The sequence below is a fragment of the Phyllostomus hastatus genome, unplaced genomic scaffold (assembly GCF_019186645.2).
Source record: "Phyllostomus hastatus isolate PE091 unplaced genomic scaffold, TTU_PhHast_1.1 phas_scaffold_182, whole genome shotgun sequence".
In the NCBI taxonomy this organism is placed as follows: domain Eukaryota; kingdom Metazoa; phylum Chordata; class Mammalia; order Chiroptera; family Phyllostomidae; genus Phyllostomus; species Phyllostomus hastatus.
In genome coordinates this window covers 10,962,225-10,981,891 of record NW_025334013.1, presented here as the reverse complement: position 1 = coordinate 10,981,891, position 19,667 = coordinate 10,962,225, and the positions used below count along the sequence as shown (strand labels likewise).

The 19,667-nt window shown below is 58.6% G+C and overlaps 1 protein-coding gene across 1 annotated transcript; it reads left to right on the top strand.

The window, feature by feature from the left end:
• Nucleotides 1–4,548: 4,548 nt before the first annotated feature.
• Nucleotides 4,549–16,108, top strand: TAS1R2 (taste 1 receptor member 2). The gene is made up of 6 exons (XM_045859729.1): nucleotides 4,549–4,730; nucleotides 5,892–6,192; nucleotides 7,233–8,006; nucleotides 10,184–10,393; nucleotides 13,927–14,050; nucleotides 15,180–16,108. The coding sequence occupies exons 1-6, from the start codon at nucleotides 4,549–4,551 to the stop codon at nucleotides 16,106–16,108; spliced, it is 2,520 nt and encodes an 839-aa protein (XP_045715685.1).
• Nucleotides 16,109–19,667: the final 3,559 nt, after the last annotated feature.

The window sequence follows — 19,667 nt, the reverse complement described above, 5'->3', positions numbered from 1 at the left end:
AGCTGACCCGTAGGTCCCCAGCCTCCAGGGGCCACTTCCCTTTTGAGGTCTAACCTCTCCCAGGGTTGCCCGATGAGACTGGGCCCCCCGAGGAGGGGCTCGGAGGCCTCCCCGGTGACCCTCCTCCAACGCTTCTCTGAACCAAGTCGGCCGGCTCAGGGGGCCCACTGCCCAGACCTTCTCTGGGGAGGCCCTGCCTGCCCGCCCCAGGCCAGGCTGCAGCTAGGTTTCCAGCTGGCCCGGTTTGTCCTGGAGGAGGGAATGTGACAGGGAGAAACAGGCGGAGTGGGATGGGGTGGGTGGGGTGGGGTGGGGTGGGAAAGAGGAGCGGATGCAGCCTCCAGCCCCTGGGGTCAGGCCTTTCTTGGGGGCTCCCCTGTGTGCCATGGGAGGGGGAGGAAGGCAGGTCAGGGCAGCCCCCTCCAGCCAGTTCCTTCCCGTGAGCACCTGGGGGAGCAGATGCCAGGCAAATGGACAGCTTCTCCGGGGCCCCCCGTTTCCACGCTGCCCCCACCCCGTGTACTTTACATAAGCCTGTCATGGCTCTCTGTCGCCTTGGCAACCAGTGGCCACACAGGTGTGAGCATGGGGACCTCGGGCCCTGGACTGGGCCAGGAGGCTGACAGTTGTGTCCAGCCCGGGCCACCCAGGGCACCAGCTGTGTGTGCAGCCCCCTCGGAGAATCAGGGTGACACAGTGTCCCTGGGCATCTGTCCTCGGAGCGGTCAGGGACTCAGCCACACCCAGTCGTCTTTCCTAGATGAGATCAGGGCAGAGGGGAGCGTGCTGATCACCCAGGCCGGGGCGTCTCGACGCAGGGTCTGCGGATGAGCCTCGTGGACCAGGCCTGGTGGCATCTGGATTCATGCTCAGCTGTGCTTGCCGAGTGTCAGTCACATGAGTGTCCGGGGCCTCATCGGAATCTTGAAAGGACCCTGGCCCCTACTTGAGTGCCTTTTACAGGTGGGGAAACTGAGGTCCAGAGAGTGGAAGCCACCTGCCCAAGGGCAGCCCGCAGGACGGGGCAGAGCTGGGCCAGAGCAGAGACTTCTGATGCCCTGTCCAGTGCTCCTTCGGAGTTCGGTCCTCAGGGAGATGCCCGTCCGTGCCGACAGCCCGCGTACACTGAGCAGCTCTCCTTGCCACGGGCCCTGTCATTCCTTCCTCATCGGAGCCCCTTGCTTCCCGCCCCCCCACCCTACATCTGCCCCCATCTGAGCCTTGGGTTCCTTCTGTCCACATACCTGCTGTGTGGCTTCGAACAAGTTACTGTCTCTCTCTGAATCTGTCTCCCTGTCTGCAAAACGGGGAAATAGGAGAGGTAGTGACAGTAAAGGGGGGCGATGGAGCGTGGTGAGCACTCAGCAGTGAGCCCTTGAGCCATAGAAATAACCTGTGTTCATCGTCACCATCACCGCCCTCCCCCACTGCCCCCTGTGCGTTGTGGCACAGCCCCTGCCTTCCCCGTGAAGCTCGGGGCTGGCCGGTGCCTTCCCTCCTCCCTGCCCCATCTTGAGGCCGGCTTGGCCTGGGGCACCACAGAGCTGTCCCGACACACTTCAGACTTGAGTGGAGTCAAAGGGAAATCAGCCTGCCTTTCTGACCCTTGGGCCAGTGCCCCTCTCCAGGCCTCAGTTGCCCCATCTGTGGAATGGGTGGGCTTATGCATCTCTGCAGGCTGTCTCAGCTCTGCTGTGATCTCCTCACTGGGGGGGGGGGGCGGGCAGGGCCCCCGCCATCCCAGCACGTGCTGCTCTCACGAGGGCCCTATTTCTGTCTCGACTGTAAGCCGTATCCCTTGCCATGGCCCTGGCTGTGTCCCTTGGACCGCACCAGCCTGCTACATGGTGGGCTCGGCCAGTGCCCACTGGGTTAATGGCTTTCTCAGCCCCCCTGCACCCTGGCATCGGGGCCGGGCACAGCAGGGACAGCTCCTGTGGGCAGAACGCAGCCAGGTCAGGTAGCACGGGGGGTGAGAGCTGGGGCCGCTGGTCTACATTCTAGTGCCACCCCCTGTTAGATGTGTGACGTTCAGGAAACTGACCTCTCAGGTTCAGTTTCCCCGTGGCCACTTTGCAGGGTGCTTGTGAGAATGAAATGACATATGCACAGAGAGTTCTTGGCACAGTGTCTGACGTGCCCTGGGAAAGGTACTGTGTTGTTGTTATCCTCCAAACTCCCTAAGTGTCTGGAAGTTCCAAGGGGCCGAACTGCCAGTGGGCCGGGGTGGCTGTGGTTTGGGGCACATGGCGCAGGCTGGAAAGGCAGGGGCGGGGAGGACTGCAAGCTGAGGCCAGGCCAGGAGGCCTTGAATGCCGAGGCAAGGAGCTCAGCCATGATCCTGTAGGCACTGGGGAGCCCCGGGAGGTGTCAGAGCAGAGGACCCATAGGCTCAGAGGATGTAAACTGCCAGGGATTTGAATGGTCAGCACGAAGTGCACAGAGAGGTCCAGACAGGAAGCTGTGGGTCTGAGCTTGGGCGTGGCAAAGGGGGAGGGGCCTGGAGAGAACCCCCGGGGAACAGAGGGTGCATTGGTGCTGGGGCCTTTGACAGGTGGTCAGCACAGGTGAACATGGGCAGTGCAAAGACGGTCTCCCATTGTACAGATGAGGAAACTGAGGCCAGAGAGGGGAGGGCCAGGCCCGGAACCCACGCCTCCAGATGCCCCATGCAGGGCTATTCCCTTCGTTTTAGGGGCTGGATCTTCCCCTCCCCGCCCATGGTTTGCCTAGGCCCTGAGGGGGCGGGCACAAGTCCAAGACCACACAGTAAACCCTGTCTTCCTGCAGCATGAGGACGCCCCTCCCCGCCATCTACATGTCTGTGGGATGACTCCACCCCAGGACAGGCCACGAGCCGGGGAGGGCACGCTCCCTCGAGCTGCTAACGACTCCCGGCATCTTTCAAGGCGAGTTCGAGAAGCTCTGGCCCTTTCCGCCGGGCGCAGGGCCCCTGGTGGCCCCTGGGGCAGTTCATGGTGTTACGAGACGGACAGTGTCGAACTCTGGCAGAGTCGCCTCTCCCCAGGGTCTGCTCGGCACCTCGCTGTTCTCACGTGACGTTGTATTCAGTCCCCACACACGTATCCCGTGGTGCTGGGACTGTGATCCCTGTTCCGGCCGGGGAGCGAACAGGCCCAGAGAGTGTACAGGAGCCGCCCGGGCGCTCCCAGCAGACGGCACGGCGGTCCAGTCCGGGTGGGCCAGCGCCTGCTGCCCCAGGCTCCTGCAGCTCGGACGTGCCCACCAGCAGGAACTGGTCGGCGATGTAAGGCTGTTACCGGGCGCCCAGTGACCACACAGATGGCAGGGTCACTGCAGCGCAGCGCAGGGCGGTTCCCGTGAATTGGGGGCAGGGACGGTTTCTTGAAGGAGGCTTCAGCTGGCCCTTGAGGGAGAACACTGGGTCTCCAGGGACCTTTGTGTATTTTAGGGCCCCCTCCCCCCACAACCCAGGAGCGGCCGACAGGCCTGGGGCAGACCCCAGGCCTGCGGAGCAGGGCACTAGGAGCAGGTCCCCTCGGACTCCCGCTGGGCCCCGCGCTGTTAGGGCTGGAAGGACCGGAGCAGCACTGCGTGGCCGGGGCCTCTGCTTCCAGTGGGGCCCTAAGAGCCGGCTCCCTCCACTCAACTTTTTGGGGGTGGTCACGTTTGACTTCAGGGACTTTCAACTTTTTTGCCAGGACCCCGCCTGTGGGCTCTGGTCCCAGATGGGCGACTCAGAGGGCGCTCACTGTGCAAAGCTGACTGATGGCCTGTGGGCGGGGCACGGCAGTGGTCAGCGGGAGTGAGACCACCCCCCAGCCCCACCCTGCCTCCCATTCTCTTTGCCGGCTGCTTTTATCAAACCAGTGACCTCGAGATGTGTGTGACGGACGTGGCGTGGGGTCGGCTGTGTGATTTGAGTCTCAGCTCTGTGGCCGTGAAACCCAGGGTGAGTTTCTTAACTTCTTACCTTCCTCGCCTGTGAACCGGGGATCGGTCCCAGTCCCAGTTCTCGTGGGCGTTAAGAGGGATGGAGGATGACAAGCACTCTGCACGGTGCCTGGTTCCTGGTGACCGTGGCTGCTGCTCTGGGGGCACCTGCTATGGGCCCGGCACCCCATTAGTATTACCACATGCCAGGCCAGCTTGGTCGGGCTGTAAAGCGGGGCTCTGTTGCCCCCCTACTCTATCTGTGAGTGTGGTCGCCTATGTCCTTTACTCCCGGGTGCTTGAAACGTCAGGGGGATGCGACCTGTCCTCCATCACGAGACAGAAGGCCAGGGCCAAGGTGGCAGGCAGCACATGCTCTCTCTACTTCCAAATGGGGTTCCTCCGCACCGCCCAGGCCCCACCGTGCGCTGTGGGGGGGGATCATCCTCATCCCAGCCCCCTCCCCTCCCCCCAGCGCCCTCTAACCTCTCCACCTGTCCCAGGTGCTTTCCCCGCCCCCGGACGGCGGCAGGACCGTCACTATGTAAATGTCCGTGCAAATCCCTGCGTGTCTATCTAGCGGCCAGCTCGCTGGTGAGGCAGAGCCACTTCTTAGGACCCCCACTTTCTGCCATGGGCCCCCAGGCTCGGGTGGTCTGCTCCCTGCTCTTCCTGCTGCAGGTCCTGGCTGAGCCGGCGGAGAACTCGGACTTCAGCCTGGCCGGGGATTACCTCCTGGGTGGCCTCTTCACCCTCCATGCCAACGTGAAGGGCATCGTCCACCTCAACTTCCTGCAGGTGCCCAAGTGCAAGGAGTGAGTCTCCAGTGGGAGGCTGGATGCGGCGGCGGGGGTGGCTGGGAGCTGGGGTTGGTTCTGTGGTCCTTGGGAGGCCAGGCCAAGGCCAAGGCCAAGATTGAGGGCTCAGGAAGCTCTTGCTCTTTCACTGCCAGATCCCCATCCTGGACCCACCTCACCAGCCCCCGGCGAGGTCCCACACAGTCTGTGTGACTGAAATCTTTGGCCGTCGTGTTCTGAAGCACTGTGACCTAGGTTGCCCCGGTGTCCTGCCCCTGAATATAAAGAGCTTTAGGGTATTTGAGGTCAGGAGACTGTGGCTCAGAGACCATCAAAGCCAGCTCCAGCCCCTCTGCCAACCAGGGGGCTCCCAGGGCGTCCATGCTGGGGCCCAGTCGAGGAACCAGGTGTCCGCCCTTAGGGGCAGAATGTGGTTCTTGTGCAGCAGGTTCTCAGACCGGCGGGGAAGGTTTGCCTCTTCCCAGGGCTGTGGTGAGGTGCACGGGGCACTTCCAGGCCTGGAGGGGCTTTGCTCTCCCTCCCTCCCCTGTGAGCCCCCTTGGGGGGGGGGGCAGCATCACTCAGAGACTGGGTGGGCCGTCTCCATGCCGGGATGAAGGCCAGATCCTGGAGCCGGCCTGGGATTATAAATGAATGACCTTGTGCAGCGAGGGTAAAGGCGTTCTGGGGGAGAAGGAAGAAGGAGGGAAAGTGCAGAAGGTGACTAAGCACTGAATTACAGGGTGTTGGGGGAGCTTATGTGCTGGCTGGTGAATGGTGAGGGCGCTGGCCCCAGGCACGGCACTACGCATGGTGTTAGCTGTTCTGACCCGTGATCACGGCAGGGAGTCCAGTGAGGTGATGGCGGTGATGGCAGTGGTGCTGGTGATCATCAAAATGGTGAAGAGTGTGGTGGTGGTGATGGTGGTGGTGACGCTGATGGTAGTGATGATGGCGGCCACAGAGATCAGTGTCCGAGGTGGTCATAGGGACAGCGATGATCCTACAGATGTGGTGCTGTGACAATCACATGGGAAAAATACCAGCATCTTCTGGAGTGGCTCCTTCTTGGGCAATCCGCGGGCCTCCCTTGGGCATACGGGAAGGAGGAAAAGGCTGGCTCTCTGCTGCCCGCCCCGCTCATCCTGGGCCCGCTGCCGCCCCGTCGCGCCCCTGCAGGTACGAAACGAAGGCGCTGGGCTACACCTTCATGCAGGCCATGCGCTTCGCCGTGCAGGAGATCAACAACCACAGCAGCCTGCTGCCTGGCGTGCGGCTGGGCTACGAGATGGTGGACGTGTGCTACGTGTCCAACAACGTCCAGCCCGTGCTCTTCTTCCTGGCGGGCGAGGACGACCTCCTGCCCATCCAGGAGGACTACAGCCACTACGAGCCCCGCGTGGTGGCCGTCGTCGGCCCCGACAGCTCCGAGTCCGCCATGACGGTGGCCCACTTCCTCTCCCTGCTTCTCCTTCCACAGGTGGGTGAGCACCCGGGGCCCTGGGAGAAGGGGCCGGGGAGGGGGGCAGCGGTGAGGTTGCCTAGAGAGCTCACCTGCCCTCACCAGTCACGGGGTGGAGGTGGGAGCAAAGACAAGGTCAGGACATCGACCCCAACCCCGGGAAGGCACCTGGCCTTTTGGTTGAGCGCTCAGGCTCCGGGGGCAGACGGACTTGGTCGTGCGTCTGGGCTCTGAGTCTTGCCCATTGCGAAACCTTTCGCTGCACATCTCTTAGCTCTGCTGGGCTTCAGCCTTCCCACTGTAAAGTGAGATGATGAGAGTTCTCTCCGAGGACGCTTTGAAGGTTCAAGTGTTTAACCTATGCAAGCATTTCTGACACACAGTAGGTCATCAGTAATGTTACTGTTATGTAGAACAGCTTGCACAGGAATGGAAACTCAGAAAATGCTCAACGTTTTCCTGTATAGTTGCCTAGCCCGGGGCCTGCCACATAGTAGGTCCTCAAGAAAGTGCTGTTATTATTACTGTTATTCGCACCGTTATCACCATCATGATTGAAAGTGTCTAGTCCAGAACTGGCGTGAAATATCCACTCATGGAAGAGCAGCTAGCAGTGGACTTGGCACACAGTGGGTAGCTACTAATTCTGTAATTTTTGCTGTTGTTTTTGTTATGTAAAGCATCTAGCACAGGGCCTGACACATAGTAGGTGCTCAGTATGTGCTCGTATTCCTATGTGAAACATCTAGTCCAGGATTGAGCTCCCTCTTTCATTCACTTCACAAATATTTATTGAGCACCTACTATGCCAGACACAGTTGAAGGCACTGGAGAAACAGCTGGGGACATGGGGCTTAGCTTCCAGTGGGGAGAGACAGGCAGTCAACATGAGTGAGTAAGTGATTTAGGATGTTAGATGGTCAGGAGTGCAGTGGAGAAAGGAAGAGTCAAGCGGGGGAAGGGACAGGCGGCAGGTCCTGACGGGCGGAGTGGGACTGCAGTTTTAAACAGGGCGGTCGGGCGGGGTCTCAGTGTTGGCGGCCCCTCCCCCCTGGCAGATCACCTACAGCGCCTTCAGCGACAAGCTGCGCAACAAGCGGAGCTTCCCCTCGCTGCTGCGCACGGTGCCGGGCGCGGATCACCAGATCGAGGCCATGGTGCAGCTGATGCTGTACTTCCGCTGGAACTGGATCGTCGTGCTGGTGAGCAGCGACGACTACGGCCGCGACCACAGCCACCTGCTCAGTGAGCGCCTGGCCGGCCGCGAAGTCTGCATCGCCTTCCAGGAGATGCTGCCCACACCGCAGCCCAACCAGGAGATGACGCAGCAGGAGCGCCAGCGCCTGGAGGCCATCGCGGACAAGCTGCGGCATAGCTCCGCCCGCGTGGTGGTGCTGTTCTCCCCGGACCAGGCCCTGCGCAACTTCTTCCACGAGGTGCTGCGCCAGAACATCAGTGGCCTCGTGTGGCTCGCCTCTGAGTCCTGGGCCACCGACCTGGTCCTGCACAGTTCCACCAAGCTGCGCCACACGGGCACTTTCCTGGGCATCACCACCCAGAGCGTGCCCATCCCGGGCTTCGGGGAGTTCCGCGCGCGCCGTGCCCAGGCCAGGCCGCCCACGTCCAACGGGACCACTCAGAGGGCCACCTGCAACCAGGAGTGCGACACCTGCCTGGACACCCCCGAGTCCTTAACCACCATACTCAGATTTTCCAGCCAGCGCGGGGCCTACAACGTGTATGCGGCTGTCTACGCTGTGGCCCACGCGCTGCACAGCCTCCTGGGCTGCAGCCAGACGGACTGCCCCAAGGAGGTGGTCTATCCCTGGCAGGTGAGGAGGAAAGCCAGAGCCGGGGGGAGAAGGCGCAGAGCCTTTGGTTGCCATGGAGAGTGCAGGGACACCCTTCCCCCACCACCTCTGCTCCGGCCTCTTCATCCCTTCGTGGGTTCTGGGCCAATCCGTGGGAGAGGCCTCGGGACGTGCCCTGCCTCCGGAAAACATGAAACCAGAAATCCTTCCTGCTGCCGAAACAAATGTCCTTCTTCATCAGTTTAATCCTCACCATCCACGATAGTCTGTCGTGGGAGGTTCAGGTGAAGTTCCCTGGGAACACGCCCCCCAGAATGCGGAAGCCGCAGCGCCCCCTAAGGTCGCTCCAGGGCCCGGGGCCTGGAGAAGGGTTTGGGGATTCCCTTCAGCTCCCCAGGTGCTACATCAGGTTCCGGGATCGTTGTCCCAAATCTGTGTCCCCTTGATTCAGACCTGGAACTTAAATCCATGCTGGCTGATTCCCACACACCTCTACCACCCAGCCCTCGGGTGGAGAAGGTTCCACGACAGAGCCGGAGGCGCAGGGGGTTTCCCGGCGGCGCTGTGCCCGTCCTCCTACGCTGTCAGACTCGGCTGTGCCGAAGCCGCTCCTTGGTTTTCATAGGTTGGGGCTCAGCCAATCACCGAACGCGGGTCTCCGGCCTCACTTCACTCTCCCTTCTTTCCTGGATACCCGCCCATCTCCAAATACCCGGTCACTTCTTTAACAGAGCACTTTGGATGGTTCTTTAAAAATCCGCGCTACTTTTATTTTATTCATTTGTACCTTTCTACCCCATAATCTCCGAGCCTGACCTCGAAACCCTGTTTATTTTTTTTTAAATGTAGTTATTCTTTCTTTTTAAATGTGGTTATTCTTTAAAAGAAATTCTGGCGCCAGCTGATAAATACTCTATTTCACCTTATGCTTTGCTACATTGATAACATACGTAATAATCACGGGTGCTTTATCGTTGTTTGAGTGCCCACGAGGCACTGAGTGCCCAGCATGTATCCCCTGAACTCCTGGCCGTCCTGTGAGGCTGATGATCTACGACAGGGAAACTGAGGGACGGGGAGTTAAAGTGATTCACCGGTGATTGCTTAGTGGTAAGCAGCGGACCGTGGCTTTGCACCCAGGCTGGTCCTGTTCCCAGTGGTTTTCCAGCTTCTCCCTCCAGGGGTTCCCCCAGCCACAGTTGGCAGTAGCTCTGATGAAGGACCAGTTGGTGTCTTTCCTCCCCTGATGGTAGAGCCCAAAGAGCACCAGGCTGTCCAACTCCATTTACTGAGCACCCACTGTGTGCCAGGCCCGGGCTGGGTACCATGAGAAAATCAGCCCTTCACCCAAGGAGGAGACTGAATGCAGCAGGAAGTCAGAGTTGGAGCTGTGTGTGTGTGTGTTTGGGGGGGGGGAGGTCGGGGAGGCAGGGAAGGCAGGATTTAAGCAGGACAAGGGCAGCTGCTGGATATTGCAGGAGGAGAGTGCTGACTCTGGAAGCCTCTTTGGGGAGAAGGCTAGGGACCAACTCCCTTGGCTCTCTGTTGGGATATCTAAGCTGGAAGCTCTTTTGGGGTCAGACCAGAGAGATTTAGTGACTTGCTCAAAGTCACACAGCAAACCGAGGACAGAGCTAGGATGGAATTCAGGCCCAAGGACTCCCAGGGCCACACGTGTGCTGGTTTGTCCCAGCGTCTGCACCCTGAGAGTGAGGGGTGGAGTGGGGGGGAGACTGTGGCATGACCTGTGTGGGGGCGGGGGGGGGGAGGGGGGCAGGGGAGGCCCCAGCCTACTCTCACAGTTGGGAGAGGGAGTGGACTCCGGTGGCAGGTCCCAGAGGGGTGGCCAAGGAGACTTCCCGAGAAAAAGAATATTATCAACTCTTCATTCGGGGGTGAACACTGACTGTTTCTCAGGCACTATTCTCAGCCCCAAACATAGATGAACTCCTTTATTGCTTCAGAGCCCAGCAAATAGGGGTTTTGCTGCTCCCATTTTGCAGAAGAAACCGGTTCAGAGAGGTTAAGCGACAGGCCCAAGGCCTCATAGCCGGCAGCGCAGCTGATGCCTAAACCCGAAAAAAGTGTCTGGCCCCAGCGACAGGACGCTCAGCGTAAGGCGAGTGGGAAGGCCCATGCCCCCCAGGTCGGTCACCCTCTGAGGCCGGCTCCGCCCCCCTCTTCTCTGGCCCCTCCAGCTGCTTCAGGAGATCAAGAAGGTCAACTTCACCCTCCTGGGCCACCGCATCTACTTCGACCAGTACGGGGACCTGCCCATCCCCCTGGAGGTGGTTCAGTGGCAGTGGGACCTCAGCCAGGACCCATTCGAGAGCATCGCCACCTACTACCCCAGGCAGCGGTGGCTGGAGCTCGTCCGCAACGTCTCCTGGCAAACCCCCAACGGCACGGTCAGCTCTCAGAGGGCTGGGTGGGGGGGGCCGGCTCTGTGTGTGTGGGTGGGGGCTGGAACCCTTTGTATCTAGGATGGCACCCAGGTTCAGTCCCCACAGCTGGTGGGGTCTCTGTCTGTCCGGGGTCCTGTCCTCCCACCCCTGACTGAGAACTGGGAGTGTGGCACTCTTGGGCCCCTCAGGATGGCGGGGAACAGGGCGTCCGGGCTGCGTCCTGTCAATGAACGCTCATGCTGTGGGGACCGTAGCTCTGCCTCCCACCGTGTCTGATGCCTGTTGACCTAAAGGTCCCGTTTCACTCCTCCGCAGATCACGGGCTGTTGGAACTCTGCTGGTGTGGGGAGGGGGAGAGGCCCAGCCTGCGGGGGAGGGGAGGGGACCAGGGCCTCCAGAGGCTTCTCGAAGACCCCTCAGGGCTCTCCGGCCTCTTGCTTTATCCCCAGCTCCAGACTCCTGATGCTGCTGGTTCCCGAGCCTCTTGGGGATGGTTACGGAGGAAGTTGGTTTCTGTCTTTGTTTGTTTGCTGGGGCTGCTGTAACAAACGACCACAGCCGGGGGTGGGGGTGGGGGGGGGGGGAGGCTTAAAGAACAGAACTGCGTTGTCTCGCAGTCCAGAGGCTGGAAGTCTGAGACCGCGGTGCCGGCAGGGCCTGTTTCCGCTGAGGGCTGTAAGGGAGGGACCGGGGCCACCCTCTCTCCTCGCCCCCGGGGGCCTGCCGGCCACTGTTGGCTCTTCCCTGGCTTCTGCTCCCTCGCCCTGGGCCTCTGCCTTCTTTTACACGGGGCTCTCCCTCCTGTGAGGACAGTGGCCATCTCAGAGTAGGACCCACCCTGCTCCAGTATGACTCCATCTCAACCAGTGACGTCGGTTGGTCAACAAGCAAGTGTCGGTGAAGATGTGGGGAGGAGGGAAGCCCCGGGCCCTGCTGCCGGGGCTGAAGATTGGTGCGGCCACCATGGGAAACATTACGGAGCGTCCTCACAATGTGACACACAGAGCTGCCCGACGACCCAGCAATTTCACCTCTGGGTCCTTATCCAAAGAAATCCCAAACCCTAATTCAGACAGATGCACGAGCTCCTATGTTTGTTGCAGCATTATTTACCATAGCCAAGGTATGGAAGCAGCCTAAGTGCCCATCAGTAGATGAGTGGATAAAGGTGTGGAACGTCTATGCGACGCCCTTGTCTGTGAATGTGAGCATTTGTAGCTGTAAATATCCCCCTTCCCCTGCTTCTCTGTGTCCACTGTGGCAGGTCGTGTTTTCAGTTTCATTCACCTCTAAGTGTTTTCTAATTTCCCCTGGGATTTCTCATTTGGTCCAGAGGTTGTCAAAGAGCATTGTTTAAATTCCATGGACTTGTGAATTTTCCAGTCTTCCTCCTGTGTCTCATGTCTAACTTGTATGCTGTCTAGCTGCTAACCATCTGTTAACCCTCCCTCTGAGGTCCAACGTGTGGTCTGTTCCGGGAAGCGCCCCAGGCGACCTCGAGAAGGAGGTGTGTTCTGTCACCACTGGACAGAGTTCTGTGCGCGTCCGTGAGGTCGACCTAGTTCATGCGTAGGTCTCGTCCTCCGTCTCCCCACTTACCTTCCGTCTGATCGCCTCGCCCACTCCCCAGAGGGAGGCACTGACGTCTTGAAGCATCACTGTGGAGTATTATATTTCAACTGTCTTTCTCCCCTCAGTTCTGGTGGTTTTTGCATCGTGTGCTTTGGCGCCCTCTTGTACGTTTATAATGATGATATCATCCTAATCGATTGACCCTGTTACCGTGATAAAATGTCCTTCTTTTTCTCAAGTAACCATTTTTGTTGGTATTTCCCCTCCTCTAGCTTTTTTTTTTTTTTTGAGATTTCATCTTTGTTTTTTGTTTTTTTTTTTGCACTTTGAATGTGGCATACCCAGGTGCAGATGTTTGGGTACTTATCCTGCTGGGTGTTCCTCAGCTTCCTGGATCTGGGGGTTGGGGTCTGTCATTAATTCTAGAAAGTTCTCAGCCAATATTCCTTCGAATATTTCTTCCGTGCCGTGCTGTCTTTAGTCTCCTTTGGTTATTCCAATTATGCGTATGTTGTACCTTTTGTCCTTGTTCACGGTTCTTAGATGGTTCTTAGAACATGGTTCTGTTCTCTGTCTTTTTTTCTCGTTGTTGTTCGGTTTGGGAGATTTTCATGGGAACATCTTCAAGCTCCTTGAGTCTTCCCTTGACTCTGTTCAGTTCACTGGCATTCTTTGCTTCTGTTACCGTGTCTGCCTGCTTTTAAGTCCCCAGCATCTCCTTTGGATTCTTTCCCAGAGTTCCCATTTCTGTGCTCATGTCACCCGTCGGTTCTTGCACGTTGCCCACTTTTTCAGCTAGAGCCTCAGCCTGTTGATCACAGTTAATCGAAGTTCCTGGTCTGATAATTCTGAAGTCTCCGATGTTCCAAAATCTGATGCTTGTTCTCTCTCTTCAGACTGTGACTTTGGTTTTTGTCTTTTAGCATGCCCTTGAATTTTTTTGAAGGCCTGGCATGATGCATTCATTAGAAGGAGATGAGCTAAATCAATCTTTGGTGGGAGATTTTATGTTCATCTGGATGGGAGTTAGGCTGTGCTTGTTATCGGCTGCAGCCGTGGTGTCCGAGGCTGGGGGGACTACAGGGGTGGGACGGAAGACAGGTGACCTCTGCGAGGCAAGAAGAGAGGGGCCCCGGGGCCGAGCGGTCCTGTTGTGGCCCTCCCTTGTCGGGGCCCCTGGCCCTTCTTCTGTGCACTCTCCACACGTGGGTCATCGGGATGACATTCGTACGACCGGGTCTGATCAGGCCCTTTACACTCTTGGGAACCCCGGTTGCCTCCCACCCCCTGGCATTCTCAGTGCATTGGAGCTGAGCCCCCAGAAGGCCTCCGCCCTCCCTGGCCCTCTCCCCTTGCCTCCCCACTCCAGCCAGGCCCAGACATGCCCTCTTCCCAAGCATGCTGCTCCCCTCCACTCCTCCGCCCCACTGCTCTTACTGCTTCCTCTACCTGTAATTCACTCAGCCACTCAATACACAATCATTGCAGGCTGGGTCCTCTTCTAGGTTCTAGAACTAGAGCAGCAGAAACAATAGATATGGTCACTGCTGCCTGCTCCTGTTCACCTGAACCACCCCCCACCCCAGGGGTAGAAGTGAGGCTTCAGGCAAGGATGGATCCAGGATCTCACGAGCGCCATTTCTCAGATTCCTCCTCAGATATGTTCTCTGCCCTGGAGACAAAGTGGCTGCCAGCAGCCCCAGGGTCACATTCTGTCCTCTCAGCAGTGTCCCCTAAAGTCTCTGTCTCAACAATTGAGTGGGGGCTGTTAGGTCTTGGACAGGCAAAACTAAGAGGGTCCCCACAAAGGTCCAGTCCTAATGGGAGTCCCAGCACCCCTTTTCCTCCCAAACAGGAGGCAGCCTTCCCTCCCCTGAGCATCCTGCTAGTTGGGGAGAGCTGGCAGGCCCTCAGAGTGGGGGGAAAGAGGGCTCAGGCCTCATGCCCTCTCCCCCCCACCCCAGGTCCCCGTGTCCATGTGTTCCAAGGACTGCCAACCTGGGCAGAGAAAGAAGGCTGTGGGCATGCAGCCCTGCTGCTTTGAGTGTGTTGACTGCCTCCCTGGCACCTTCCTCAACAAAACTGCAGGTACAGCTCGCAGGCCCGCACCCCTGCCCCAGGGGTCTCCAGGCCTCTTCCCCTTTGCAGGGTCTCCGGGGTCTCCCTGAGGCAATGTAAGTGTCCAAAGGCCAGGGACCATGCTTGATTCCACTTGTATCTCCCCAATACCTGGTGTAGAGAAAAATCTTCCACGCAGGCTGGTTTATGGAGAAGGAAGTGCATGCAGCCAGGCAGGGCTGAAATTGGCCTGGGTTCACACACACATAGTCCACGGCCCAGGGGAGCCAGGCCAGGGGAAATGCACTGGGTGATGGATGGATGGATGATGGATGGATGAAGGGACGAACGAATGAACACCTCTGCCAGTAGAAGAAACATTTCCGGCAGACGGGGCCAATATCCGGTTTCTCTCTCTAGCCTCCCACGTGCCTCATGTAGTTCAGAGCATATAATGGTTGCTCAGTGAATATTTCTCGAGTGACTTTCTTGGTTAGAAGAATGAATGAACTAACATCTCTCCTTGAAGATCATAAGCTCCAGGAAGGTGGGGACAAGGTCCTCCCTCTGTCCATGTCAGTGTTGAGCAGAGCTCACAGCCAGGGCCCCAGTGGTTGTTTTCATGGCTTCGCTGACGTGGGCACTTCATGCACACACGCGTCTGCTCTCAGAGCACTTACTGCGTGCTCAGCGGAGCACAGCGTGCAGAGCAGCTGCTCCCGAGAGGGCTGTCGAGCGATCTCAACAGCCTTACTCTCCCGACTTGTCCATAGCCTGAAGGCAGGGGGCTGGGTTCATCCATCTCTGTGGCCTCCCACCTGAGGATGGTGCTCCAAAAATATTTGCCGGATGAATTCTTTGAATAAACAGTTGACTATCTCTCTCACCAGAGAGCGAGGTCTTGGAAGGAAGGAATTAGAGTCGTTAGGCTCTGAGTCCAGGAGGTTGTGGCTCGGATCCTGGCTTTGTGACCTTCCCTGGCTGAGCCTCGGTTTCCTTTGTCTGTGAAATGGGGCTGCTGGGGGGTTCCATGAGCCAGCAGGTAAAGGGGGCTCAGTGAGTGTTGGCTCAGCCTGCAGGGGGCGCCCTCAGCTCTCTCTCGGTGCCTGGGGCCCGGCAGCGTGGGTTGGGCTGATGAGAATTGCCATGGTTCTTGCAGATGAGTTTTACTGCCAGCCCTGCCCTGGTAATGAGTGGTCCCACAGGGGAGACACCTCCTGCTTCAAGCGGCAACTGGCCTTCCTCAGATGGCACGAAGCGCCCACCATTGCCGTGGTCATGCTGGCTTCCCTGGGCTTCCTCAGCACCCTGGCCATCCTGGGAATATTCTGGAGGCACTTCCGGACGCCCGTGGTTCGTTCCGCTGGGGGCCCCATGTGCTTCCTGATGCTGGTGCCGCTGCTGGTGGCGTACCTGATGGTCCCCACGTACGTAGGACCAACCACGGTCCTCAAGTGCGTCTTCCGCCAGACCTTCTTCACCCTCTGCTTCACCGTCTGCATCTCCTGCATCGCCGTGCGCTCTTTCCAGATCGTCTGCGTCTTCAAGCTGGCCAGCCGCCTCCCGCGCGCCTACGGCTACTGGGTCCGCTGGCACGGGCCCTACGTCTTCGTGGCGGTCATGACGGCGCTCAAGGTGGCCATCGTGGTGGGCACCCTGCTGATCACAACCACCAGGCCCACCGCCCTCACCATCCCCGACGACCCCAAGGTCATGATCCTCTCCTGCAACCCCAACTACCGCAAGGGGTTGCTGGTCAACACCAGCCTGGACCTGCTGCTCTCCGTGGCGGGCTTCAGCTTCGCCTACATGGGCAAGGAGCTGCCGACCAACTACAACGAGGCCAAGTTCATCACCTTCTGCATGACTTTCTATTTCAGCTCCTCCGTCTCCCTCTGCACCTTCATGTCTGTCTACGAGGGGGTGCTGGTCACCATCCTGGACCTCTTGGTCACTGTGCTCAACCTCCTGGGCATCAGCCTGGGCTACTTTGGCCCTAAGTGCTACATGATCCTCTTCTTCCCGGAGCGCAACACGCCCGCGTACTTCAGCAGCATGATCCAGGGCTACACCATGAGGAGGGACTAGCGCTGCCCCCTGGTGGAGGGCTGGGAGATGCAGGGCATCCCTGACTAGTACCACCTCACTGTGGTCTCTGACTGGGCGTCCCTTCCAGCTTCTCTGCATCCTGGATGTTTTTACCCACCTGGTGGTGGATGCCTAAACATATTCCTTTCCCTCAAGCTATTTAACTTAACCAGGCACTGCCACTCCTAGGAAAAAAAAAAATGACCCAAGGTGACTTATTCAGGGTCTGCAGGCGGAGTCTGATTGAGCAGCCTACCGCCGCCATCTGGTGGTCACAGCGGGTATCTGCAGATTCCAGCTCTTTCCTTTCACTGGCGCTCACCGCGGGGGCTGGGGTTGGTGTGGGAGGAAGTGAGCTCCGGCAATGTGGGCGGGGCGTCATTCTCTAGCTGCCCCTCGTGTCTGCGTCTCGTCTCCCAGATTCCCCCAGAGCTCGGACCCACACTTCTCTGTTCTCTCTGACTCATGCCTGGCGCAGTGGGTGCTTCCTAAATGCTGGTGAATAAACCGCACTTGGGTGAAACCAACGAGTTTCCTTCCTGTTCCCAGAGGTCCCCTGAGAAGGAACACGCGGAATCGAGAGGCCGAGTTTGGGTCCCAGCACTGCCGCTTCCCGGGGCCAGACATCACTGCCCTGAGCCTACACTTCCCTGCCTCTAACGTGGGAGCAATAGATAGCTGCTCCCCAAGGACACCCAGGACCAGAGACGTTGTGTGTACGCTGCACCTAGTAGGTGCTCAGTAAACACCAACCCTTGCGGATCCTCCTGACCCCAGAACCATCAGGGACAAAATACGGTGTGTTTCCCTCTCACATCCAAATGACTGTGGCGTGCGGTCTAGTCCGTGGTGCTACTTTCTGTTGGCAGCGAGCCCCACCCCAGCAGTTCTGGGTGCCGTCTTCAGGGTCTGCGGGCCTCAGGTGTGCTCCCGAGCGAGCACGTGCCAGGGCGCTGCCGAAACGTGGGGAAGCTTCGCGGTGTGGCGAGGCTGTGCCCCCGCTGCCCTCCTCCATCGGTGGGCTCCAGGGCGGGAGGGATCCTGACTTTTTTGTCTGGGGGTCAGACCTGGCCTCTCACAGCTCACCAGGGAGCCAGAACCTCAGCGCTGAGGCTGCTAAACCGCCGCCCAGAGAAGTTAAGTGTCCAGCTGAGGTGGACCAAGCTCACAGGTGAGAGAGCAGGTGTCAGAAGCTCACCACCCTGACGAATCCACGACTGCCGTGACATTGTGACCCTCCGAGAACTCCCCGCCCCCGGGAGTGATTGATAGCTTGACCATCCCCAGCCACTCGGGGGGGCCCCTTCTGGGAGCTCATCTGTCTCCCCGTCCCCGTGTCTTGGATGTACCTCTTTCATGCTTCAAGGTGATGGGTGGTGGGATCTTGGCTTGCATCACCTGGGATTTGGGGGAACGGCCATCCTATTTTGGGGCCACTTCTGCATAATGGCAAAGACAGTCCCGTTTCCCTTCTTTGAGCCTCTGTCCAGAGCCTGGCATGTAGCAGGTACCCCATGAACACGGACAAAGTGGCTAAAACACTGTTGGATTCTTTTACCTTCGCTTCCCCACCCGTCCCTTCAAACCACCGCCTCCTAAATTCAGTTCATCTCCCGTGACCTTGAGCGCCAGACACTGAGAGGTATTCAGGAACACAAAACACAAAACAAGTATTTGCACCTGCCACCGATGAGGACAATAGCCAACATTTATTACCCTCCCTAAAGCTTCGCTAATTCACCCGTTCATTCCTCACGACACTACTCGTTATCCTCACGACACTACTCGTTAGCATCCTTAGTTTACAGATGAGGGAGACCGGTGCAGGTGGGAGACGCAGTCTTCCCACCAAGGCAGCGTGGCGTGCCGGGGGCTTCAGATTTCGGGGAGACGGCTGGCGGAGGCAGTGCACAGGGAAGCCTGCAAGGGGGGCTGGCATTTGGGAAGGGCCGTGAAGGACAGAGACGCATTTGGAAGGCAGGGAGTTAGAGCATGGGGGAGAGGCAGGGGACCAACAGGAGCAAGGTGGCGTGCAGGGAGGTGTTGGAGCAAAGCGGGGTGCAGGGGGGCCAGGGTAGCTCAGTGGGAGCGCGTGGCTGAGGGTGGCCAGGCTGTCAGAACTCAGCTTGGAAGGATGGCTGGGGCTAGATGTGGGGGACCCTGGCCCTGGTGGCCGCACCCTTTCCTCCCTGGTGGCCACCGTCAGCGTCTGGCCCTTCTCTTGGGTCCCCCTGCGTGCCGGCAGGCCCTCTCTTCTGAGACCAGCTTCTTTTTTGCCCGGGGCCTCCTCCCGGAGTCCTCGGCATTGGCCTGACCAGGCGGGCGGGAGACTGCTGGGAGGAGGCCCCAAGGACGGCCGCCCAGTGGGCACAGCCCTTGTGTGTTCCTGGTACTCGCTTCCTGGGGGGCCTGGAGCCTCCGTGGGGGCCCCCGCCCGGCCCTGAGCTGCTGGGGAGCCACTCCGCACGCTGGTTCCTGGATGCGCCTGTGTCCTGGCCCCCCACCCCCACCCTCGGGACCAGATTGTCGGAGGATCAGTGAGTTTTAAGCTCTTAATTCTCTTCTCTGATGCCTTGGTTTAAAAATTTTTTTTTAAGCGATAATGACCTCATTTTCCCCGTCGTGCTTCACCGACCACCCCTAGGGGAGAACGCTGGGATCCCACTGGCCGCAGAGGCATCTGCTCACACCTCCTTCCAGAGCCGCCCTGAGCTGGGACCCTAATCCTTCCTTGTTTCCCTCCAGTGACGGGAGGCTCACTGAGGACTTTGTCAGTTAGAAAATTCTTCTTAGATTGAATCAAAACCCAGCTATCTGGGATTTCCATTTATGGACGCTAGTTTCATCCTTTGGGATCACAGATTAAATCTCACTCCTCCATCTCACGATGGCCTTTTATATGCAATAACAAGATAAAAACTGCCTTTCAAGGAGCACCAACTGCATGCTTCACACATGCTATTTTAAATCCCCTCAATGACCCTGCCCAAGGGGTCAGTGGCCCTTGGGCGGGGTCATGGATGGATGCCTCCCAGCATCCCCTCCTCCGCCCTCTCCACAGTCCTGTCCTCCCAAGGGAAGCTGGCTCTGTGTCCTGGGCCAAGACAGTCTGCGCATACCCTGCCCCTAGACTCTGATTGGCTCAGGGGTGGGCACATGACCTGGGTTGGCCCAATCAGAGGGACTGTCTGGATTTTGCTGGGACAAAGATTGCTTCTCTAGGAACTAGCATGGCTATAGACCCAGGAGCTAGGGCAGCTCTTGTGGGACCATAAGGCAAACCAGCCATGGAAGAACCCTGGGCCTTGCGGAGGGCAACGTGGAAAGAAGGAAAAGGAAAACCTGGGTCCTTGGAAACTTTTGAGTGGGTGGGTCTTACCTGAAGGCAGTCCTGCCTCTGAAATCTCTCATTTCACACGTCCATCCATCTGCACTCTGGTTTAAGGTAGTTCGACCTGGGTTTTCTGCCACTTGCAACCCAATATGTCTTGTTCCTGCTGAAGAGCAAACGGAAGCCCAGAGACGCTGATTAACTTGCCCAGGGTCACTCAGCTCGTCA

Coding starts and splice junctions, on each gene's coding strand:
- TAS1R2 (XM_045859729.1), top strand. CDS start 4,549: ATGGGCCCCCAGGCTCGGGTGGTCTGCTCCCTGCTCTTCCTGCTGCAG. Junction 4,731..5,891: donor CAGGTGCCCAAGTGCAAGGA/GTGAGTCTCCAG, acceptor GCGCCCCTGCAG/GTACGAAACGAAGGCGCTGG. Junction 8,007..10,183: donor AGGTGGTCTATCCCTGGCAG/GTGAGGAGGAAA, acceptor TGGCCCCTCCAG/CTGCTTCAGGAGATCAAGAA.